Source organism: Astatotilapia calliptera, chromosome 16 (genome assembly GCF_964374335.1).
Source record: "Astatotilapia calliptera chromosome 16, fAstCal68.1, whole genome shotgun sequence".
NCBI classification, from domain to species: domain Eukaryota; kingdom Metazoa; phylum Chordata; class Actinopteri; order Cichliformes; family Cichlidae; genus Astatotilapia; species Astatotilapia calliptera.
In genome coordinates this window covers 17,735,785-17,761,839 of record NC_137437.1, presented here as the reverse complement: position 1 = coordinate 17,761,839, position 26,055 = coordinate 17,735,785, and the positions used below count along the sequence as shown (strand labels likewise).

The 26,055-nt window shown below is 39.2% G+C and overlaps 1 protein-coding gene across 16 annotated transcripts; it reads right to left on the bottom strand.

Annotated features, from left to right (window-relative positions):
* Positions 1-12,843: 12,843 nt before the first annotated feature.
* Positions 12,844-24,862, bottom strand: LOC113007416 (nectin-3-like). Of its 16 annotated transcripts, XR_013902253.1 has the most exons (10): positions 24,305-24,862; positions 23,676-24,017; positions 23,257-23,559; positions 22,016-22,109; positions 20,829-21,004; positions 19,873-19,969; positions 19,197-19,337; positions 18,808-18,882; positions 14,123-14,262; positions 13,797-13,933 (listed from the first exon to the last, which is right to left on the bottom strand). XR_013902253.1 is itself a non-coding variant. In XM_080290697.1 (9 exons), the coding sequence occupies exons 1-9, from the start codon at positions 24,420-24,422 to the stop codon at positions 13,153-13,155; spliced, it is 1,431 nt and encodes a 476-aa protein (XP_080146823.1). In that variant the 5' UTR covers positions 24,423-24,862; the 3' UTR covers positions 12,844-13,152. The 16 variants fall into 16 exon arrangements, 12 of the variants coding, with proteins under 12 accessions (XP_080146823.1, XP_080146824.1, XP_080146827.1 ...); XR_013902254.1 differs by lacking the exons at positions 13,797-13,933; positions 14,123-14,262 and adding an exon at positions 12,844-13,237 and having other exon boundaries at positions 19,197-19,284; XR_003269906.2 differs by lacking the exons at positions 13,797-13,933; positions 14,123-14,262 and adding an exon at positions 12,844-13,237 and having other exon boundaries at positions 19,197-19,284; positions 20,829-20,983.
* Positions 24,863-26,055: the final 1,193 nt, after the last annotated feature.

The window sequence follows — 26,055 nt, the reverse complement described above, 5'->3', positions numbered from 1 at the left end:
AGCCCTTAACTCCTGCTTTTCTCCTCACCGTGTTTTCTTTGTCATAGGACCCACCTGGCAGTCGCATTTCCCAAGCTAAACTACCCACATCTCCGCCTGGACGCTGGTTCTGTCATCTGGTTGCTTCCTTTCCATCATTGGACTACACCTACCTGCCTCCCTGCCAAGTCCCTCACTCCAAATATATTGTGGATCCTCTCTGGACACCCCCTCCTCGCATGACACTTTAACCTACAATGCGTAAGCCCTAACCACCACAGTCTAATCCTTCAGCTGTGATTCACTAGACTGCCACTGACTACTTGTCTCCTCTCATTATAGTGACTGCGTACCTCCATCCAAGCCACTGCCCCTTTTTCCATTCCCAGGATCCATCCATGAAATCTCGCACCTAGTCATAGCACTCAGAGTTTCATGTTCATAGTTTGGCCTCACAGTTCTCAGTACAGAGCTTCCACAGTTCAGAGCATCCGTAGTTTCCTGCTTCGTAAGTTCACTAGGCACTGTAAATACAGCACTGTGTTCACGCCCGTTTTGCCTCCCTCTGTGTCTGCATTTGAGTCCACACCCACAGCCTGGCCCTCTCGGCCCTAACAGTAGGAGAAGTAATGGATTTCAAACCATTGCTTATTACCGTCATAGGGTGAGTCATCCATTTTAATTTAAGTCTAGATGTTAATGTTCCTTTTTATTCCCTTTTATAGAAGTCCACAGAGAAAGAAAACAGAATAACTTCACAATGACACATCTACAAAACCTCAAATCCAAAACTCAGTAACAAAACCAGAAAGATTTAGACAAACTGCAGAGCTAAATCCTCACCTGGTGCCAGATAATGTGAAGACAATCTTAGTTTTAGTAAGGTTTCACACCACACTCCTCGTGCCTATAAGCCAAGTCCTGCTAACTCTGTGACCACAGTCTTGTACATCGGTCTGCAACTTAACAGAATAAAATGGTGAGAAATGTCTTCTTTTTTGTTTTAATGATTTGAGAGCATTCAATAAAATGCAGCCAAACAGGATCAAGTTTTAATACCAGACAATAAAATATTTCCGTTTCACCACTGGGTCCATTAAGCTCACAGTTATGTCACATGATTAACACCAGTGGAAAGAAGAAGAAGAGTTTGCTGTCTCGAGCAGTGAAAAAAAATCAATTAATGTAGTTTTAGAGCTACTTACTGGAAAAAAGAAAACATTAATATTTAAACACACAAATACTGCATTTACCAGGAATTTCTCACTTGTAATGGATCAGCAGTGAAGTACAGACAGAGAAGCCAAGGACTGCTGAGTGACACTGGTGCAGTTTATTGTGAAAAGAGTTTATGTGTAATCAAATATACAGGGCAAATAAAACCGCTTTGTCATGTGAAAGAAAATATTCATATTGCTTGTAATTTCACTGTCGATTTATGAATATAATTCTTTTCTTATTAACTATTACTGTGAAAGAATCACAGCATGGAGCTTAAATGCTGAAGATATTTAATGACGTTTTACAGAATCAGTTATAACAACACATTTACACAAATTCTGTTATTATAAATTTGAGTTTCTTTTACTTTTTCTATTTTATGCAGCTCTATTTCGTAATTGTACTCATCTAAAATGTAAATATACTTTTGCACCCTTTACGCCAACTCATTTGACAATTCAAATAAACATTGTTTAATTTTAGGAATCAGTATTTCATATTACTACGTCCTAACTTTTCGTATTAACTGCATGCCTAATGAAAATAACCTGCCTTAAAGAACAAGCAATTCTAGATCTCAGAACCACCTGAGAAGATGCTGATTTATTTGGTTACTATTTATTTTGGAAAGTGTCATCCATATTATTGACTGACACATCACCTGTCTGTTCCAGTTTGAGAGCAATGAAACAAGCCCAGTTTTTCATCTTGTCTGGTGAGCTGAAACAGCTCATGCAGTCCACATGGACACAGTTCCCAACACCACTACTGCAAAAGCAAATACTGTCTGGGTCTCCACCCAACAGCTCACATGATTTCAGACAAGTTTGAACTGGCTTTTCTGTCACACATCACAATTTCCTTATATTGCACAATGTCCCTTGACTACTGTGACGGAAAATAGGAAAACGGCATTCAGAAAACCATACAAAAATATCTGCTCCAATCTATCACTGGACTTTGGCGTTGGTTAATGACAAAAAACACAACAAAAAAACATCACACTTTTTCTCTAGAGAAAACGTAAAAATGAAATAATCACAAAGTAGGTAATTTTCCATACTTTTTATTGTGCTTTTAAGCTGAAGAAGGCATGATTCATGAGCGTACTGGATTGATTCATTGACCAACAGGATGTCAGTGGAAAATACACTGCTGTTGGCCTTCAGCTTTTAGGCCCATATTCTGTGGCTGGCTTGATTCAAAATTGGTTAAGCTACATACCTCAGATTGATAATGATCTACCTAAATGTAAGAACTTTTTACCAATTTGTAAACAATAATTAAAAACAGCAAAAGGCAAATGTACATTTCTGGACAATGTAATAGTATTGCAAACACAATCAATAAGAACTACGTACTGCTTCACTCGTTTGTTGCAGGAGTTCTTTTCGAAAAACAACCCGCGATAGTTGAAATCCATGAAATAGCTAGCTGTAAAACCCCTTACTACACAGTTTATACAGTTTTCTCAGACAGGCATGAACACTTTCACACTTTTCTCTCCTGTTTAGACTATCCACACTAGCCCTGTCATGGTTCTGGGTCATTTTGACCCAGCTTTTTCTGTTTCTATGTTTTGGTATGTTTCTGATTATGATTTATGTTCTGATTATTTAGTGATACTGTTTTGATTATGGTTATTATTTTTGCAGGTTTAGTTCCGTGTCAAGTCTGTCTCACTCTGTCTAGTCCATGTCTTAGTAAAGTGTCTTGTTTCCTGTTTTACTTTGAAGGTTCAGGTTCATGCCTGATGTCAATGTGTTCAGTTGTATTTTTCCCCTCGTTAGCCTAGTTTCTCCCAGCTGTGTCTCCCTCCTGTTGCCAATTCCCTGATTACCGCCCTGTGTATATAAGCCCTATGTTTTCCTGCGCTCTCTGTTGAGTCGTCTGCGTTACGCCGTGTCAGTCTGCATTACTCTGTGTAACCCGGTGTTCTTTCTGCGTCTCTCTGCCATCTCTCTCTGTGCATTTTGCTCCTCCTCCCGTGAGTGTTTGGTAGTGATGGCCAAATGAAGCTTTCTGAAGCATTGAAGCTTGTATTGAAGGAGGTTTTTTTGGAGGTTAAAAAAAATTGGTTTATTTGTTTAATAAATAGTTTTGACCAGTAAACTCTCCTTGTTTAAACATGCACCATGGTGTGGTCTTTCTTTGCTTGTGACTTCTTGATGTTGGTAAATACAATAATTGAAAAATACCACATTACATATAATATACATATAATAATGTACAACACATTATGGAGTATGCTTCTGCTGTGAGGTCCTGCCTCCCTGCACTTGTGCAAGAGCTAGACGGGTGTATTTATAAATAATATTATATTAGGGAAGTTTTCCTAGACATATTTTTGACCTGTGGGTAGAATTGATTGTGAAATGGAAAGGGAAAATGCTTATGAACTTGCAAATTAAAAACACGATGCATTTAAAGTAACCCTTTTTCATTTTTATTTAAGAAGAGAATTTGTTCTAGTGTGCGATGGCCGAACCTGTTCCTTTTCGTGGAGATCATTTCTCCTGCCTTAAGGAAAATCCCTTCACATGGCCCAGAGGAGGCTGGAGTGCAGAGAAACTGGTAGAGATGCAGTTATACAGTCTACCTGGGCCCCACAAACTATCAGCTAAAGAGAATAAATAAATTCAATTGCTGCACATTTGGCAGACTAACATTTTCAGATTAATTAAACCATAAAATATATATTTTTATAACATTACATGTAAAGAGTCAAGTTTTTTTTCTAAAGTTATTTAATGATATTTATATTATAAAAGCAGATTTTTTTGACATTTTAAGTTTTTTCCCGTTATATTCCTCGCTGGCTTCAAATCTCTCAGTGGAATGATCAGTGGTTCACTATCTGTCACCATCAAAACACCACAAATCCCGCGAATGATTCACTTACTTATAAACCATTGAATCAGACACCGAAGCAGTTAGGCTCTAAATTAAGCTTCGGACGTCACTGGTCACGTGACTCTGGCCAAACGAATCAAACTTCGACACAGTGCTTCTGAAGCTTCTGACCTTTTTTTTGCATTGGAAGACACCGAGAGAATATGGAAGCCCGTCTGTAGTCAAAAGGTTTATATTATTACCTGTTCACAATGAAACAATGAGTTAGAAGTCATTTTATGGAAAAATATTTTTTTCCCAAGTGGACCCTTACAGCTTTGCTATAAGGGTCCACTTGATAGTCATCAAGGACAGGACATGGGATAGATAAAGAAGAAGAAAAAGACTAGTTGGGAAGAAAGTGTACAGAAGGAGTGGGAAATAAAAATAGAGAAACGATGGAGAGAGAGAGGGAGAAAACACTGAAGATCTGCTTCAACACAGACATTCATATCCAAGACCAATTAATCTAATATTATTAAAGTCTGACCAATACTCCAGAAGGAGTAGTGATTCTTGTGAACATGGAAAAGTGCCCATGAAGCAAAATAAATGACCTTGATTACAATTTAGGTAAACACTCATTAGGTGATTCTTGTGCATCTGTAATGAACATTTGTCCATTGGTCTATATTTTTTGACTTGTTTGAGCTATCCCCATTGAGCTATGGGGCGATCGTGGCTCAAGAGTTGGGAGTTCGCCTTGTAATCGGAAGGTTGCCGGTTCGAGCCCCGGCTTGGATAGTCTCGGTCGTTGTGTCCTTGGGCAAGACACTTCACCCGTTGCCTACTGATGGTGGTCAGAGGGCCCGGTGGTGCCAGTGTCCGGCAGCCTCGCCTCTGTCAGTGCGCCCCAGGGTGGCTGTGGCTACAATGTAGCTTGCCATCACCAGTGTGTGAATGTGTGTGTGAATGGGTGGATGACTGGATATGTAAAGCGCTTTGGGGTCCTTAGGGACTAGTAAAGCGCTATATAAATACAGGCCATTTACCATCCTGCTAAGTCCTGGTATACTAAATGGAGAACAGCCTGTGCTTCTATTGATATCTCAAGTGTTTGTGCTGCCTCTTTTAGCCCAAAGAGGAAGGAAACCACAAAACTAGTTCAATGAGAAGATGCCTTTTTCCTTGTTGCATATACAGTGGGGCAAAAAAGTATTTAGTCAGCCACCGATTGTGCAAGTTCCCCCACTTAAAATGATGACAGAGGTCAGTAATTTGCACCAGAGGTACACTTCAACTGTGAGAGACAGAATGTGAAAAAAAAAAAAAAATCCATGAATCCACATGGTAGGATTTGTAAAGAATTTATTCGTAAATCAGGGTGGAAAATAAGTATTTGGTCAATAACAAAAATACAACTCAATACTTTATAACATAACCTTTGTTGGCAATAACAGAGGTCAAACGTTTACTATAGGTCTTTACCAGGTTTGCACACACAGTAGCTGGTATTTTGGCCCATTCCTCCATGCAGATCTTCTTGAGAGCAGTGATGTTTTGGGGCTGTCGCCGAGCAACACGGACTTTCAACTCCCGCCACAGATTTTCTATGGGGTTGAGGTCTGGAGACTGGCTAGGCCACTCCAGGACTTTCAAATGCTTCTTACGGTTTTGGATCATTGTCATGTTGGAAGACCCAGCCTCGTTTCATCTTCAAAGTTCTCACTGATGGAAGGAGGTTTTGGCTCAAAATCTCACGATACATGGCCCCATTCATTCTGTCCTTAACACGGATCAGTCGTCCTGTCCCCTTGGCAGAAAAACAGCCCCATAGCATGATGTTTCCACCCCCATGCTTCACAGTAGGTATGGTGTTCTTGGGATGCAACTCAGTATTCTTCTTCCTCCAAACACGACGAGTTGAGTTTATACCAAAAAGTTCTACTTTGGTTTCATCTGACCACATGACATTCTCCCAATCCTCTGCTGTATCATCCATGTGCTCTCTGGCAAACTTCAGACGGGCCTGGACATGCACTGGCTTCAGCAGCGGAACACGTCTGGCACTGCGGGATTTGATTCCCTGCCGTTGTAGTGTGTTACTGATGGTGACCTTTGTTACTTTGGTCCCAGCTCTCTGCAGGTCATTCACCAGGTCCCCCCGTGTGGTTCTGGGATCTTTGCTCACCGTTCTCATGATCATTTTGACCCCACGGGATGAGATCTTGCGTGGAGCCCCAGATCGTGGGAGATTATCAGTGGTCTTGTATGTCTTTCATTTTCTGATGATTGCTCCCACAGTTGATTTTTTCACACCAAGCTGCTTGCCTATTGTAGATTCACTCTTCCCAGTCTGGTGCAGGTCTACAATACTTTTCCTGGTGTCCTTCGAAAGCTCTTTGGTCTTGGCCATGGCGGAGTTTGGAGTCTGGCTGTTTGAGGCTGTGGACAGGTGTCTTTTATACAGATGATGAGTTCAAACAGGTGCCATTCATACAGGTAACGAGTGGGGGACAGAAAAGCTTCTTACAGAAGACGTTACAGGTCTGTGAGAGCCAGAGATTTTCCTTGTTTGAGGTGACCAAATACTTATTTTCCACCCTGATTTACGAATAAATTCTTTACAAATCCTACCATGTGAATTCATGGATTTTTTTTTCACATTCTGTCTCTCACAGTTGAAGTGTACCTCTGGTGCAAATTACTGACCTCTGTCATCATTTTAAGTGGGGGAACTTGCACAATCGGTGGCTGACTAAATACTTTTTTGCCCCACTGTATGTATATGTGTATGTGTGTGTGTATGTACAGGCAGTGCAGAATTATTAGGCAAATGAGTATTTTGTCCACATCATCCTCTTCATGCATGTTGTCTTACTCAAAGCTGTATAGGCTGGAAAGCCTGCTACCAATGAAGCATATTAGGTGATGTGCATCTCTGTAATGAGAAGGGGTGTGGTCTAATGACATCAACACCCTATATCAGGTGTGCATAATTATTAGGCAACGTCCTTTCCTTTCCTCACAGTTGAAGTGTACCTCTGGTGCAAAATACTGACCTCTGTCATCATTTTAAGTGGGGGAACTTGCACAATCGGTGGCTGACTAAATACTTTTTTGCCCCACTGTACTTGCTGCATCCATGTTTTGCATGTATTCATAACAAACACAATATGTGGAACATTCTTTTTTTGCTTCTGGAAACACCCATCAGCTAAAGTTCACTGCCAACACCACTAAAACAAATTTAAATAACTTCTGATAATAGTTAATATATTTAGTATAAATATAGTTTTAAATACCTGTCTTTCTCTCTCAGCATTGAAATGAATATGTAAAAACTGTTCAAATTACATTATCTGCTCCAGATAATATTTTCACTTGGTTTGGCTTCTGTCAAACACTGAAATCACTGTAATGTTCACTTCTGTGGGAGAGACTACAAAAAATAAAGACATGAAAGTTTTAAACCTGAACTGATGAAATGCTAATGATGTCAAAATAATGTTTGAATCCTGCCACGTCAGGCAAAACTATAAATCTTGGTTGCTTTTCATTTAGTTTCAAGTAGTAATCCTTTTATAGACTTTCAAAGGTGTCATTGACTCATTTACAATAAGCTTGGACTAAAAACAACATATTGGGTTTCTTGGTCTTTTGGGGAATTCCACCAGAAACAGAACACCACAGTCATACATTGTCACTAAAACCCCCCACAATACTTCTTTTTCAAAACATCTCAGTTACTTTTGGTTATAGATTGACACATAAACTGCCTCCTTTGATAATTCCCATGGTAACTGTGCAGATTGTTTTGACTGGGGGAGAAGAATAAAGCACAATGAACTCATTATCTAGCTTGGGAAACCAGCCTGAGACAGCTTTTACAGGACAAATTGTAAATGCTTGGTACTGAGGGGGGAATGTCTGCAGAGAGAGCAACTAAAATGACAAAAAAGTGACATAACTTATTATTAAGTAATGTATCTATCTAGAGTACATATATAAACCTATTCTGCACACAAAGATTGTAAATAGTGTACTAGACTACTGTCAGCCAGTGAAGAAACACTCGTGTCTGGACAGCAGTCGTTTCATCCAGATTCCTCCCCTATCAAAAAACCTTATTGACTGCTTTAATTTGCTGCATTTATTGGCAATAGCCAATTAAATAATTAAAATTATTAAATGGACAGCGACACAAAGGAGGATATATAATAAACTCTATTAACCTCAGCAGGAGGCTTCGATCCAGCAGCCGTGCAGGTAGCAAATAAAACCTCTTCTGTGCCCAAAGTGGGAAAGTTGTCCTTGATGTGTGTGAAAGGAGGCACTAGGAGAGTTACAGAAGGCAAGTAAGTTAACTTATAAGGATGACAGTAAAAGTCAGTCTGTCTACAATTCATGAAAAAACACATCTCTTAAATAAATTTTTTGTTTTGTTTTTCCTATACCAATCACTATAAGAGCTCTGTCTTCTGATTTCCACTGGGAAACAAAGTGTAGCTGCTTTCATCCTTCAGTGCAACACCTCTCATCTAGACTATGGACCATTTCATTCTCCATCTTCTTAATAGCTGCCCTCACTTCTTTACTAAACCTCTGAACTTCCTGGTTCATCAACTGTCCACCATGTCCTCCACTCTCTTGTTTTCTACATACATCAGCTGGAAGTATGCTTCCATCTTCTCAATGCACTCGCATCATATGTTTCCATTCTTATCGCTAATCCCCCTAATTTGCTCCATCTCTTTGCCTAGCTATCCAGCATCAAAGTCACTTAAAACTGTTCCCTTTGCCACCCTGCTCATTACCAGACATCTTACACCAGTACAGCCAGTACTCTTTCTAATCTTTCTGAGTGTCCCACTTCTTAATTGATTCACAGGGGGAAATAATCCACCAAAACATATACCATCATGAGACTGAACTCATTTACAAGGAGCTTCACATTTTTTTCACCTTTTCTTTCTTTTATCTTTTCTCTAAAAAGCAATTCAACAAAGAAATCTCTGAAATCTAAAATATCTAAACACCAAAGAAACTTCAATGCTTCACTGAGCTAACTAGAAACTGTGGCAAATCATGTTTTTCATTTCGTTTATTTATATGTTATTTTCTCTTTCAGTTTTTGTCATAACATGGTTCTCTTTTAAATGGCCTGGGTGATACAAAACTGTAAGTAAGATACAGTGGGGCAAAAAAGTATTTAGTCAGCCACCGATTGTGCAAGTTCCCCCACCTAAAATGATGACAGAGGTCAGTAATTTGCACCAGAGGTACACTTCAACTGTGAGAGACAGAATGTGAAAAAAAAAAATCCATGAATCCACATGGTAGGATTTGTAAAGAATTTATTCGTAAATCAGGGTGGAAAATAAGTATTTGGTCAATAACAAAAATACAACTCAATACTTTGTAACATAACCTTTGTTGGCAATAACAGAGGTCAAACGTTTACTATAGGTCTTTACCAGGTTTGCACACACAGTAGCTGGTATTTTGGCCCATTCCTCCATGCAGATCTTCTCGAGAGCAGTGATGTTTTGGGGCTGTCGCCGAGCAACACGGACTTTCAACTCCCGCCACAGATTTTCTATGGGGTTGAGGTCTGGAGACTGGCTAGGCCACTCCAGGACTTTCAAATGCTTCTTACGGAGCCACTCCTTTGTTGCCCGGGCGGTGTGTTTTGGATCATTGTCATGTTGGAAGACCCAGCCTCGTTTCATCTTCAAAGTTCTCACTGATGGAAGGAGGTTTTGGCTCAAAATCTCACGATACATGGCCCCATTCATTCTGTCCTTAACACGGATCAGTCGTCCTGTCCCCTTGGCAGAAAAACAGCCCCATAGCATGATGTTTCCACCCCCATGCTTCACAGTAGGTATGGTGTTCTTGGGATGCAACTCAGTATTCTTCGTCCTCCAAACACGACGAGTTGAGTTTATACCAAAAAGTTCTACTTTGGTTTCATCTGACCACATGACATTCTCCCAGTCCTCTGCTGTATCATCCATGTGCTCTCTGGCAAACTTCAGACGGGCCTGGACATGCACTGGCTTCAGCAGCGGAACACGTCTGGCACTGCGGGATTTGATTCCCTGCCGTTGTAGTGTGTTACTGATGGTGACCTTTGTTACTTTGGTCCCAGCTCTCTGCAGGTCATTCACCAGGTCCCCCCGTGTGGTTCTGGGATCTTTGCTCGTCGTTCTCATGATCATTTTGACCCCACGGGATGAGATCTTGCGTGGAGCCCCAGATCGAGGGAGATTATCAGTGGTCTTGTATGTCTTCCATTTTCTGATGATTGCTCCCACAGTTGATTTTTTCACACCAATCTGCTTGCCTATTGTAGATTCACTCTTCCCAGTCTGGTGCAGGTCTACAATACTTTTCCTGGTGTCCTTCGAAAGCTCTTTGGTCTTGGCCATGGCGGCGTTTGGAGTCTGACTGTTTGAGGCTGTGGACAGGTGTCTTTTATACAGATGATGAGTTCAAACAGGTGCCATTCATACAGGTAACGAGTGGGGGACAGAAAAGCTTCTTACAGAAGACGTTACAGGTCTGTGAGAGCCAGAGATTTTCCTTGTTTGAGGTGACCAAATACTTATTTTCCACCCTAATTTACGAATAAATTCTTTACAAATCCTACCATGTGAATTCATGGATTTTTTTTCACATTCTGTCTCTCACAGTTGAAGTGTACCTCTGGTGCAAATTACTGACCTCTGTCATCATTTTAGGTGGGGGAACTTGCACAATCGGTGGCTGACTAAATACTTTTTTGCCCCACTGTACACATGTTGTAGTCCATCTTCTGGACAAGGAAAAACTATTAGGAAACGTATGTAGCGGTATGTGTTTTTAATATTCAAACATAGCTGATGATTGACTTTAAAATTCCCAGCTCTGGTAATGGATCACATGAGTAAAAACCTAGAGGAGAAAGACAAAGCACAAAGGAAGGAGGTGCCCTCCTTCCTTTGTGCTTTGTGTCCCACAGGAAAAACTGGAACGAGTGAGTGACTTGGAAATGCAATGGAAAATGAAAGCATAGACAGGATTCCTTTGTTGACCTTCCTGAATTACTGAAAACACTGCAGGTATTATTGGTGCAGAACAATAATACTTGCCTTGTCTTATCACACAAGCCAGTGTATTGTTCTTTCACATGCTTCAGTTTAACTGAGAATTCGGTGAATTGACCATAATGGTTTATACATTTTTAGTCTACATGCTTCCTTCAACAATTTCTTTATTTTTCACAAGCATTAGCCTAGACATGTAGGTGTTCCAGTAAATATTAGTAAGAATAGAGTAAAAATTATAGTTGTACCAAAACTATCCATAATTTCAGTATGCTCAGTTTAGGATTAGTTTCACTTGCATTTTTACTTATTTATTCACTTTTTAAATTTTGCTTCATGTTTTTCTTCTTTTCTTAACGGATTAATCATTCCCCGTTGTGAAGACTGTAGATGACACTACTGATTTGAGTTCATTTATTTTAATATGTCTGTAACTTGTACACACTTGTACTTGCTTTATGTTTTATATTTAAGAGGAGTAAAGTTATTCATATAGTTTTTATTCTTTATAATATGTTGTGCAGATCACTGCAGTCATACTTATCTTTACAGACAAGGTGAATAGATAGGTAGCTAGACAGAGAAAGAGAGAGAGAAAGAGAGAAGATGCATTATTAATTATTAAATCCAGTCTGATGAGAATTCACTGCTTGAGTTCAGTTTTGGTGTTAAACTCCCAAGAATACCACCTGGATCAATAGTCTTTTTTCTGATTATTGGCAAAAGGTTTACAGCGGTCTTCTTCTTAGAGATGCTGCTAAGGCTGTAATTAAGCCAAGAGATACAATAACTGAAAACATGTGCACATAAAAAAATCTCCTGATGAATGAATCACAGGCAAGGTTATGCTGTATAAACACTGTATAAATTAACAGTACTCAGTGCTGGTTCTAACAGCCAGAGCTGCTTCAAGCTTTATCAGAATCACAATCAGAATACTTTATTAATCCCTAGGGAAATTATGCAAGTTACAGTTGCTCCAGTACAGTAACATTAAGAAAAACAGAAAACAAAACCGACTGAGACAGGACTCTTCTAGACACTCTAACACCCACCAGGACAATGTACATTTCAGATTTTTCATTTAAAATTTTCAGATTGTCTATTTTATTTAATTCATGTAATGTACAAAATTCACCCGGGTGGGAGGTATTGGTATTGTCCAACATTGTCCTTATCTTGGACAACATTGTAAATGGTAAATGGCCTCTTCGACACCACCTTAAAAGAGTGCAGCTCCATACACACAACATTACTGGCCTTATGGATCAGTTTATTGACTCTGTCGGCATCAGCAACCCTCAACCTGCCGCCCCAGCATGCAACATCATAGAGGATAGCACTGGCCACACCTGACTTATAGAAAATCCTGAGATTGGTGGTGTGGCTCTGGATTCCAGGCTGACTGCAGGTGAGGTTGTAGGTGAACATCTGGCACAGCTGTCCTGTGCCAGATGTTCTGTTGACCCACTGAGAGAGGCTTCATTTAAGAATCACCAGGAACACTGAAGCTCATTGCACTGATCAAGCAGGACTCATGATCTTCACCAGCAGCTCCCTCACAGGGAAATCTTCAGAGCTCCACCGCAGGCCGACCCCAGGAGATGGATAAACCCAGCATTTCATGAACACTGTGATGGAGACCTTTGGTTTGTGTAATGTTATAAATACTCGTTTTTTTTAATGTGCAAAAAACTGTAAAGGAATTCCAGATCACAAGTTTGTAGTTTGACATACAAGTGATGACCTTTGAGCTTCATCAGGTTTTATTTAATTGTGTCAGAGAAAATCAGCTGTGCTCTTCATGCAGCTGAGTACATCAAGTGTTTAAAACAGAAGCTGTGCAGGTCTGAGATCAGCAGCTCGCTGAAAAACCAAGCTGAGGTCCTGTTAATGCTGATATATAGTGACACAGTTACATGGGTGATTAGTCCTTTTGACTTTTTGTCTTTAACTTTGTCAATAAAACAGCTGCAGCTTTCACTGACAGCACATGTGGTACTTTAACCTTTGTACTGTTTTCATCAGTTCATTTTGCAGCTAACATGTGAACATGATGGATGATCTGTCTGCTCTCACTGGTTGGTGCTGAGGTCCAAATCTGAGGGCAGCTCCTGTAATCACAACGAGAACAGAATCATCACAAACTGAAATATGAAGTTTATCTTTCAAATCCCAAATAAAGCTGATCCTTCTCTGTCCTCACACACCCAGGATCTGAAGCTCTTCTCTTACATTTTTTTTTCAGTTCTACGGTTCAATCCATAGTTACTTATTAATGAGGAGTTACTGAAGTACAAGCTTTAAAAAAAATAAATTGGTGTTACTGTCTTTAAAGATGTGGCAAGAGACTGAAAACATGCTGCTGTTTGAATATATTTAATAATCAGCTCTGCAGCTCTGAGCTGAAGCAGAGTGCAACCTGTTGCTTTTACAGTATAATACTTGTAATAAAAGTACAGTAACGGCAATTAGTGACTGAGCAACTCGGGACGTTTCTCTTGATTTCTTTAGTCAGGGTAAATTCATTCATCTGCACGGATTAGCTAAACGAACTTTAAAAACACGTTTCCCCGACAGCCGCGTGCTCATTTTAGCTAGGTCTCAGGACCTAGCTAAGGACGGTAGTTACGGATGATCTTACAAACACGTTTAACTTACTGAAAAAGTGCAGCAGGGCCTCGGATCCTTCTGTCGGGTTGTCCAGTTTACTGAAGAACACCTCAGGCTGTCAGGTTAAAACAGTCGGTCGTGGTTTTGTAACGTAAACGCTGGCCCTCCTCTCAGAGCCTATGCTCGATCTGCTATTCCTGAACAGAGATACGCAAGTTTCCCCGTGACTGCAGCTCTCAGTCAAAGCTGCTATGATGACGTTACACCCCAATTTAACATCGCCCCGTTAGTAATTAGAATCAGACTTATGGGAAAGGAGACCCCTTAGACATGAATCAACGCGATGAGAACTATTGATAACAAAAGAAAGAATCATATCCACTAACATGGAGGAGGCGAGGTTTATGACCTACACTTCAGCCAGACACCAGGGGGCGACAGAGACGTTTTGGCTTCATTTTTGGGGAGCTATCGCGTCGTCCATGTTTTCTACAGTCATTGATCAAACACTGCAACAGATCTAAAACTACAAAAAGAGCAAAACAACACACACAAAAAATGAAATAAATGTAAAACTTCTTCAGCCATTTGAGGCACCAGTATAGGCTATTTGGTATTAAAATATAATAATAATTAATGGTGATAAATAGTTTTCTGCTTTAACACATTGGTTCTCAAACTTTCTGACATGCCAAAATTACAAATGCAAAAATAAATAATTTTAAAAAAATGGTTTTTTTGCCCACACCAAGGAGTTTGTAATTAGTCAAGTAATTAAACAGTCATTAACAAATCAAAAAGATACAAGATGAATTTTAGTTAAAAGTTGACAATAAGAGCAACAGGCTCTTGTTTTTTAATAACCTTTACAAAAACAACAAAAAACAATCAAAAACTTTTTTTCTCATGATGCTTCAATACCTGGTCCATGTTCCACAGCTTGAGAACCACTGTTAGCATGTGCAGTGCATGGATATACATTAAAAATTAAAACAGTTTTACTGATCTTACTTTTTCAAAAGGTTTAGAAAACAGAAAGTGTCATGTCTTCATTGTTAGGTTTAAAGAAAAGAACAAAAACTTGATAAATAATATAAAGTGTAGAGTTAAAATACACACGCAAGTGTTGCTAATGCTAACAAGAATTAAAATGTATGTAACTGAATTTACCATACTCAGCTATGCAAAAGGCGAAAAATATCTTTACATCCATTATTAAATCTAAACGCAAATTCAGCAACAAGATCCAGACAAAATGAGTCAACAGTTTCTATCCTAAAATAAAAATAAAACAACATGCTGCTGTGGCCCCCTTCCGGTACTGAAGGTAGGCAACATGTAATAATACATACAGTATGCCCTCCAACCAGCCACCATCCAATTCAGAGTCATTTACATTAAATGTAAGTAAACCCCTCAAGTTTTCCTGAACTGCAAACAGCAAATCAACAGATCTGCGAAAACATGAAAGTATAATGTGACCTTTGACACTGCACATTTCATAAATTCTGTTTTTGCTGACTTTGCTTTCTGTCTTAAGTTTGTATACTCGTAGTTCACAAATGAATTCAACACAAAACAGAGGGTTTCATTGACATGACTTTAGAAGCTTGTTTATAAACAGCTGTTAAATATGCTAATTAACCTTTTACAAAAGTGAAGCAGCCAAAACAAAAACTTAAGGCAGTACCAGAATACATTTCTAGTATAAAAAGAGGTATTGTTTTAATAGCTATTATTAATAGCTGCAGTGCTGACATGTCTGCTTGACTGGTTTAAAACTGTAAACATTGTAAGTTTTATACTCAAACATTCACATAAGTACCATCATGACCACTGAGACAATGGAAACTGTGACTCAACAAGACTAGAACATTTAAAAAAACCAAAAAAACCTCAGAATTTAATGATAATAATTTAGAATATGCACTTAACACATGAAAACATGGAAAATCATTAAAAAAAAAATGTAAACTTGACATCACACTAACAAAATGCCCACCTTCTAATCTATCACATAATATTTCAGTCAGTGACCAACAGTGTTGGTCAAGTTACTTGAAAAAAGTAATCAGTAACTAATTACCAATTAATTCCCCAAAAAAGTAATCATATTACTTTACTGATTACTTATTTTCAAAAGTAATTAATTACTTAGTTACTTTTTAAAAACACGATTTACAACCTGAGTAGGTGATAAAGTGATAGATCTTTCAGCCTAATTCTACTTTTTCTGCATAATCCATCATACAAAATGTAATCAAATAGAAAAGTCTCTTTTTAAAACGTGTTTTATTAGTTTTAATCTTTTAACTTTATGCATCAAGCAAAAAATTTAACTATATGCAACATTCTCTGACTTGAATAAATTAGTTTAACATTTAAACTTATTTTCTGCACATTCCAGCACATAAAATATATATTTTTTGTGTTTACACTCACTCTTTCAAATAGATGCAAGTAAAACACAGCAGAAAATAAATAAAATCAAAGACTAGCGGTCCTGTTGCTCTATTTTCACCTGTAAAGCAGGAGTGGGGTAGGCGGAGGTTTGCCCTGGTGCAGGTGTACCGCAGAATCCGCGAGTTTCTCTGTGAGTTTCCCATTACGTGGTAGCGCACTCGGTGCTTGCTTGGAGGTTTAGGGGGTTTTTTTCCACTGTAAAAAGAAGTTTTCTTCCCACGCACAACGGACACTAATGTTTTTGTCACTTTTTATGGAATCAAACTCAAAATAAGGTCAGTACTTCCATGCTTTAAACGCTGCATGCTCATACTCTCTCCCGCACTCGATATATGATCCGTTGTTGATCTGCACACAGCTGTTGTCACGAATGTAGCACTCGCTTACGTCACTTTCATGAGACAGTCTCACACACAAAAAAAAAAAAAATCACGGTTTTAGTAACGCAGTAACGCAGCGTTCCTACAGGAAAGTAACGGTAATCTAATTACCGTTTTTGCAATGGTAATCCCTTACTTTACTCGTTACCTGAAAAAGTAATCAGATTACAGTAAGGCGTTACTTGTAACGCCTTACTGCCCATCTCTGGTGACCAATGTGGTGGGGAAAAAATTTTAATCATAAAACAATGAATGTTTGTTAATTAGCAATAAATTTCATAAATCCATGTATGAAGTGTGACTTTATAGACTGGTCACTGCTCTCCACCTACAGCAGCTGGAGTTATGAATCATTAACAAAGCTTGTTTTGCCTGAGTGGATATTTTAGAAAACCTTTCCATCTCATTATGTATGATAGCCAACAAAGTACACTGCTCAAAAAGGAACACTTGATTATCACCATATATCACAAACCAGTTTTAGCACCCGATTCACATAACACTGGACCACTATGGCCCCTCCAGCAGGTGATGGGTTCACTGGAGTAACTGGGGTCAGCCAGGACCCATGAATAATAGGTTTTTAATAAAAAGCCCCTTGACTAAGCCTGGCTTTATGAAGGGGCCCTGGTAACCAAGATTCTGTCAAGTAACTTCTCATCATCAAACTCTTTTGAATCACACTTGGTCTGGCCCTTTACCCATGACCAATTTACCTAGGGAGACCCTACCAGGACCAAACTGTCCTCGACAACAAAGCTCCTGGGATCAGAAGGACACGCAAACCCCTTCACCGTGATAAGGTGGTGATTCATGAAGGGAGATCACACCTGGACAAATCTTTGCTTTTACTTCTGTATCAATTACCCTATGCTTACTTTGGATCTGTGCCTGAATTTAACTGTTTACTTTTGCTTATCAGTTCCTTTATTAAATCATTCCTCACACTGCGCATTATGACAGGAAGTGAAGATAAGGAAAACAGAAAGATAACATCAAAGGGCAAACTAATAACAATACGTTGTCAAGGTGTGCTGTGTGCAGCAGGATGTAGGACTCAAATGCTGGACTTGGAGACTGAACCTTGGAAACTTGAATATGAATTCAAGGAAACTAAAACTAGAAACTCAAAGCACGAAGCACTAACTAGAAAAACTGGGGAACTGGGAAACAAAACTGCGAACAGAGAACTAGAATGCTACCAGAAACAGAGAGACGAAAACACAGCACAGTGAGGGTACAACACGACACAGAACAAGGAAAACACAGGGCTTAAATACACAGAGGTGTAATGAGGGAACGAGACAAAGGAGGAGTGCACAGCTGGGAGTAATGAAGCGTTACAAGACGAAGGGGAAGCAAAACTGAAAACATTTACATAGGACAGGGACTGTCAAAGTAAAACAGGAAACATGAGACAGATCACAAAGACTGCAGCATCCAATCTTAGTAAATACACCGATTACGATTAATGACTGATGAGAGAAACCAAATTTTCCAGTTTTCCTGGAAAACGAAAGTGTAGCTTTCGTTTTCCAGGAAAGCTGCACTCTCCTGGAAAATGCTGCAACGTGTTACTTTTTACAGTTAAAGGAAAAGATTTCAGCAGGGTGAAGACCTTTAATTTTATTAAAATTAATTTAAAAAAAATAAACAAAAACCCTATGATTCAACACAGTAAAAAAAAAGTCTCATTCTAACCTTTTTAAAGATTTTTTTTCCTCTTTCAAATTTCCTTGTATGTTGCTTTACGTTAGGTTATCCGAGCAAAACATCTGCTTTCACCCCCATGTACAAACAAGGGTGGGGCTGTATTACTCAAGTATTATATACTATGTGGTAATCTTACTGGTTGGAATTACAAGGTATTCAGACGGTGTGCTTCGCTTGACTGTTTGTACTGTCTGAACCTTATGGTCTCTGTGGTCTACTGATAACACTGATAACATTGTTTTAAACAGAAGCCCTGTGGGTTGTTATCCTCAGTAGCTTAACGGCTTGTGTTATCAGGAGATGAAGAACAGAAAGAACAGTTATCTTCTGTGAACAGTCACAGAAAAACTGCCATTCATATTAGCCAGAGCTGGTATGTACACCCTAAATGCTGTGGTAGTGACAAGAAAGCTATAACTAAACTTCATTAAAAACTAAGAGATGATAAACAAAAAGGGGGCAGAGAGATAAACGAACACCAAGTATGTCCACCGGTTCTCCATCTGTTCATTTACCAGCTGACTTGAGAACTTGAGAGCTTCAGTACAGATATAGTCCATCCTTTGCTTCCACAGCTGTCAGGGAGATTGCTGTGGTAGACAGTTCAGAACATTTGTTTAAAATGGTTTTAATTTTAGCTGAACATGCAAAGACCGTCAGTGTATCTGCATATTTTAAAAAGACCATTTAAACTTCTATCATATTCAACACACACACTCATTTTTTAAGAAGAGCAGATTTAATAAAATGACTTGTTTAAAACTAAAACTACTAATATATCTACCATAACTGCAAAACAAAGATTTTTACATTAAATAAAGTCATTAGCGTCAAAATATTCAGAGAGAGAAATTAAACTTTGAGTGAAAAAACTGCATATTTCAACAAATTAACAGTTACTGACCTCTGTCTGACGTTGTTCTTGCTGCGCTGCACTGTCACCAGCTGATTCATTTGTTGGGACACGCTGCCAAAAAAGTGCAAACCTATGCCTGGAATTTTGGGGACATTAATTAAAAATCCCTCCAACACCACTGCAATAGCGCTGAAATAAAACAATCAAGTGAATGAGTAACCCAATGTTAAAAGTCAGATATCCAAATACGTGAAACAAAGGCCAATGGCAAACGAGGAGCTATTGTCTATTGTAACACGCTAACTAGTGCACTTTTTCCCCCCACAGAAAGTATCAAAACTGCCAATTAGGCCATTCCTAAGATTTGCACTCTCTCTGATAAGATTGCTTTGATTTTGCAGCATAAGTATGGCCTGACTAACTACCGTCAAGAGCTCATTTATCCACACTTCCATACTACTTTCCTCTTTAATTTAAGAAAAACTAAAGAAGCATTCCACACAGCTTTTAAATAAAGTGTCCATTTAAATTCAAACACCTCAAAATAGAAACTGTGTATTTAAAAAAAAAAAAACGAAAGTAAAAATAAAAACATTGTTTGGTCAACCCCTTTGAATTAAAGAGTCTATACTTCAGTTTGGACAGTAGGTCCACATGCTTTAAAGTCAGATCTACTAAATATTATTCTACATTTTGGAAACATGCAAGTTAATGTATGAAGTACCTTTGATCTTCATGTTTATAAAAGTACCATACTGCAGCCCCAACGATGCTCAGGAAAATCAAAACACCAAGTAAGGCCCATGCAGCAGAGCACGATCCTGCAGGGACACAAGAATGAAGGATATAATGAGAATTACATTATCTGGCATTTATGTTTTATGTTTCATATATTGAGATGACTCAGACAATACTTAAACATATACCATACACAAATCAAACATGTAGCTCGTGTAGGTTGAGGGCAGGTTAACAATGATCACTTCTGGTACTGTTGGTCAAAAATGTTCTGGCAAAAACTTTTCTAGTCTTGGGTGAAGATAAAGGAAGAGAAGATGGGAAAGGTGTGAGAAAGCTGTCTGATACAGTTGGGGAAAAGCAGAAAGAAATGAACTGTTTCTAATTTTTATGGTAGTTTCATTTTAATGAGACAACATATCAACCTAAAGTCCAGAACAAATAGCCAGAATTCTGGTTTCAACGGACTGACAGACAGATTAAACCAATCAATTAATCACAGATACTTCTGACCTGAACTGAAGAAACCACAGAATTGGTTCCTTCTTTTCCAACTCTGCACCATGGGAAAGACCAAAGAGCTATCAAAGGACATCATGGACAAGAATGTAGATCTGCTGTAATGGATTACAAGACTATCGGCAAGTAGCTCGGTGAGAAGGTGACAACTGCTGGTGTGAATATTTGCGTGCGAGGGGCTGGACGGCGCTAACGTGTTAACGTGTTAAAACAAAGGCACTGCCTTTGTTTTAACCATATTCTATCGCAATATTTCATTTTCTTATCGTTGCCTAACATTATACTGGCATTACCGTGAACGGTATGATATGGCCCAGCCCCAATCAGAATGATGCAACATCCACAAAAGCTAAAATCCAAAAGTCAGAAACAAATCCAGAAAGATTTGGACAAACTGCACGGCTAAATCCAAGCTGACCTCACCTGATGCCACATGCACGTAGAGCTGACCACGTTTACTTCCATATGTGTTAGATGCTTCACACTGATAAAGGCCATTCAGATCAGAGGTCAGGCTCAGCAGTTGTAGCTTTGCACCATCTACTTTGACAGCAGACTCCAGCAAAGACTGGCCAGATCTGGAAAAACATGAACGAGACCTGAACGTGAAATGTACAGAGAAGGCAGAAAAATGTGAGTTGTGCTAAAAGCTAAACATCTACGTTAATGGTGGCAGTTTTATAAATTATGGTCGACATTGAGTGGATGGATCTATGCAGGTCAGATTTTTGGAAGCATCCTTCATGTTTCTTTAAAACTAAAATGAGGTCACTTCAGCCTGTGCAGCTAGTTTTAACCCTCTCAGGCTCAAATTAAGTTTTTGTTGCTAATGCACAACCAAGTCCTGCAGTGGTACTTCTGAGTAAAAAAAACTTTATAAAATATGTATGTGGGGTAATCAGGTTGTTAGTTTTTAACTGTTGCAAATCGGCAACGCCTGCCTCAAGAGGGTTAACCACAGGCCTGCTTAAAAACAGCAAAACCAGTGGAACTATGAGGATATTGTGTGCTCACAGTCAACTGTCTTGTTTGGTGAACACATTGATCGACTTGTACATAGAACTTCAGATAATGTCTCTCCTCTTTGTCTCCTGCTTACCTCTGCAATCCAAGACAAACATTTTAATCAGATTGCAGCTTATATGCCTAAAGTGCTCACACTGAACTTTCATCTGATATTATAGTTTGCAGCTTATTGTCCAAAATTCACTCTAAACACTCTAAAACCATCTTTACTGACATGTGCTTGGTGATAACACCCTTTCCTGGGGGGTGGCTGTAGCTCAGGAGGAAGAGATGGTCATCTACTGAATGGAAGGTTGGTGGTTTGATCCTTGGCTCCCCCAGTCTGCGTGCCAAGCATGCTTGGGGAAGATACTGGCCAGATACTAAAAAGTTGCATCCATTGGAGTATGAATATGTGTGAATGTTAGTTAGTGAGTACTTTAAAAGCATAGAAGAAAGTGTTTATGTGAATGGGTGTGTATAAAGCGCTTTGAGTGCTCTAGGAGAGTAGACAAGCACTATAGAAGACTCAGTGCCTTTAATATTACCACTCCCGTGAAATGAAATGAATATTTCAACTGAAACCAATATTCAAACTACTTTACCTGCTCCAGATAAAGTTTGCATTTGGTTTGGCTTCTGTCACACACTCGAACGAGTCCTCTGAAATCACGCTAATGTTCACTTCTGTGGGAGAAACTGCAAAAAAAGAAAGAATGAAAGACCTGTGTTAATATGTAAAAAACAAACAAGCAAAGAAATGCATTTTGGGTACTTTTCATGTAGTTTCAAGGAGAGATCCTGTCATACACATTCAAGCATGTTGGTGCTCTGTTTAAAAGCATGGCCTTTATGGGGATTTCAACCAGAAATAGAACACCACAGATGAACCGTGTCATTTAAAAAAAGAACCCACACAACTGGAAGCACATGCTTTAACTTTGAAAACAGCCTCTAGTATTTTTGCTTCACTGGACAGATCTGAAACAAATGAAGTCATTGTCAAGCTTTACAAACAGGTTTAAGCTAGTCTGTGCACCATGGTGTCGTGTCACTTGCCTTTAGCTGCTGACAGTTAATTTTTAACCTGAACATCTGCACTCTTACCGAGAGCAAATATATAGTGCAAACCTATATTTCACATGACCAATGTAAATAGTGCATTGCACAACTGCTAGTAAGTTAAAAAAAAACACAGTTGAACTTTGATTAAACAGACATAGTTTCAATTCTACTTTTCCCCTACCAAAGCCGTGCTGGTACACACACTGATGCACAACTTTATTGAGTTTTCTGCATTTCAACTGAACTGGGTGGTTCTGTCTCAGGACACAGATCAGGTTCCATTACTCGTCTCATCATTTGCAAAATCTTTATCCAGCTATTGTGACAACATGAGTGAATGACAGTAGCATGAGAACAAGGATAAAGCTGGTATCCATACTGGGAAAAACAAAAATCAACAAATTAACTCATGAACAAAGAAAAAAAAGCAAAACCATGTCAACTCTTAACACTTAAGGTTACCTGAAAGTATGAAGTTTTGAGGGTTTATGTCTGCTTTTGTTCAAAACAAAGATGCAGGGTATAGTTTTAAAAAAGTGCAGCTATTACTTTTATTTTATCCATAATTGATGAAGCTATTTCTGTTGCATGAGTAGATAACACAGATCAACTGGTAGCAAGTAATTAAGTTATATAGTATTGCTTTGCAGTTGCAGTTTAATCAGTTAATCCTGGGTGTGCATGTGTACTTTTAATATTTGATTTAATAATCAAAATTGTTAAGTCAACAGTATAAAAAAAAGAAGACAAATATTAAACTACATCATCAGCTAATACTCACAGTAGATCTGTATAGTGAAGGAGAGACTTCTGTCTGTAGACAGTGAGCCACCACTGATGACACACTGGACCTGGTGACCGTTAATCTCTCTCGTAGGAACACCAAACAACGAGCTGACAGTGGTAGTTGTATCGTTGTCATACTGGGTGGAATTTGTTGTCGTCCTCACTTTGTCTCCCAAAGCACCAGTGAGCCACCTCACCTCTGCAGGAGGCTTCGAGCCAGCAGCCGTGCAGGTAGCAAATAAAACCTCTTCAGTGCCCAAAGTGGGAAGATTGTCCTTGATGTTTGTGAAAGGAGGCACTAGGAGAGTTACAGCACACAATTAGTCAACATGCGAGCAACATGGTAAAATGTCTGTCTCACAAACAAACACCCACAATATTTGAAATAAAGTTTTGTTTTATGTTTTTTTATACCAAGCAAGTTTAGAGTTATCTCAATCTTCTGATTTCCACTGGGAAACAACGTGAAGATGCACGTGTATCTGCCTTCATCCTTCAGGGCAACATTGGATAACTGGAGAGTTCCATTTTTGTCATTAAAATTCCCGATATATTTAAATCGATCATCACCTCCATTGACAAACTGCACTCCCTCTCTGGGTAGGATAGTGAGGAAATTGTCATTGTGAGGTTTTTCTCTCGTCTTCCTCTGCCAGGTAATCTGTGTCAGGTCATCATTGGTACCAGTGACATAACACGATAAGATAGCAGTACCTCCTTGTTCCACTGTCACACTTCCACCAGTCACCTGGAGAGCTGTAAAAAGCATTCAGATAAAAATTTAATGAATTCTTTTGTGTGTGTATGTGTGTGAGAGAGCGAGGTTGGGGGCGTAGATAATAAATGATGATACACAACCATTCAGTTTGATGAACCACAAAGTTTGATTAAAAAAAAAAAACATAATAAGACCCTGCAGCGCACATTGACGCCATATGTCTTGTACGCCAAATCTCCGAAGCGTCAAAATTAAAATAAGGTGCTGCAGTGGACAAATATAACATTCAAATTCAGTTCATTGTAGCCTAGTCACTACAAAATACCTTCTATATCAGCACATAGAAGAGACACGATCACGAGAAAGACACGTAGTAGCGCAGAGTCACATATGGACGGTATGTTGTGGCAGAAGCTGCCAAAAAAGGAAGCAGCTCCATCCATCCGCTAATCATTGCTGTCCACTAATCATAATATTTACACATTCCAACTTCCGGGAGAAAAAAGTCCACAGCCCAAAAATGTTAGAGGACCGATGATTCTCTTGGGAGTCTTGCAGACAGAAAGAAGGACCCGGGCTGAAAATGGCTGGATACGGACTAGTGATGCGCGAATCATGAACGAATCGTTCAATACTCGAGAATCACTTTACTGACTCATGAATCATGATTCACAAACTCAACTGACTCACTGACTCATCCCTGTTGCTGTTAGCAGCAATGTATCTAGCTTATAATTAAAATTGTGGAGAAAAACACAACATCCAGTATCTTAACAAAATAATTTCTGCTCTGAACTGGAAGAAAAAACCCTGAATAGAAGCTCACATCAAGACAATAGCTCCTCGGTTCACAGTAGCATCGCTCTGCTAACATGCTAACAGCACATTTGAGCTACTCACCCCCTCCCTTATTGTGCTGAATCGTAAGCGTAAGCGAATCACTCAGCACACGCTCACCCCCTCCCTCCTGTGCTGAATCATAGAGCGACGAATCACTCACTCACTCACTCACTAACCCCCTCCCTCCTGGCTCACAGCTTCTTCTTCTTCTTGGTTGGCAACCAATGTTAAGGCGCATTACCGTCCCCTGGCTCACAGCTCAGTGGACATTTAGATGAGAAAATATATACTTAACACATTTAAGGAAAATACTAATAAAATAAAAATAAACAAAATAAATGTTTATTAAGCAATTTTGATAGGAAATTGCTTAATTTTAGAAATGTTTTTGCTCTTTTTTGCTCTATAAAATAGTTGTTTTCTTTTAGAATCATTCGTCTTAGCAGTAGGATTTACATGAAAAGAGAAACAAATTAAGTTTGAGTGAAAATGTACATTTTTTGCACTCTCTGGTCAACTGACTCAGTGAATCAAATGACTCAAAAATGCGATTCACTTTGGTGAGTGACTCATTAAAACCCGATTCAGTAAAAAGAATCAAATTTACCATCACTAATACCGACAGTGACACACAGAGGGGAGATAGAGGGGGGAAGGGGTGGGCGGGTGGTGGAAATAAAACCTTTCACACATGAGATGAATTAAGGATGCAGCTTTCTGTTGAGCCTTTTAAACGGCGTAACCGACGGAAACACACATGGCTTTAAATGTACATCAAAACAACGGCGATCACAGGGAGGAACAAAATCCTTGCTGTCTGCACTGCCTGAGAAAAGAGTGGGGTTTTTTGGTTTTTGTAGCACTCTCGTGTGATGCAACGAGCCAATAATCACTCTCGATGTTAGTCCGCTGTAAAACTTTAATGCGTACGCCAGCACACGACAAAGAACACCGGAAGAACAAAACTCCCCTCACCATACTATTCCGGTTGGACTAGTCCCCCACAGTTATGGCAGGTCTGCACAAACAAATATTGCATGGTGATCATTTAACCAATGATCTACAGTTTTCTTTTCAGGGGTGCATTCAGGATTTTCCTTAATTGGGTGGCACAGGACCCAAAAACCAGGCAGAGGGGCTCACATGAAATCTGAATAAAACACTGGGCGACATTTTCAGGTTAGTATACACCACTGTGTCCTGTTGTCAAGAAAACATGGTGCTGCACAAGGGTTT

Excerpts from the sequence above, each read along its gene's own strand:
- LOC113007416 (XM_080290697.1), bottom strand. The coding sequence starts at position 24,422 with ATGGATGGAGCTGCTTCCTTTTTTGGCAGCTTCTGCCACAACATACCG. Across the intron at positions 22,110-23,256 it reads CTTCACTATACAGATCTACT|TTTCTCCCACAGAAGTGAAC; the intron begins GTGAGTATTAGC and ends CTTTTTTTGCAG. Across the intron at positions 18,883-19,196 it reads AAGAACAACGTCAGACAGAG|CAATCTCCCTGACAGCTGTG; the intron begins GTCAGTAACTGT and ends TGTCTACCACAG.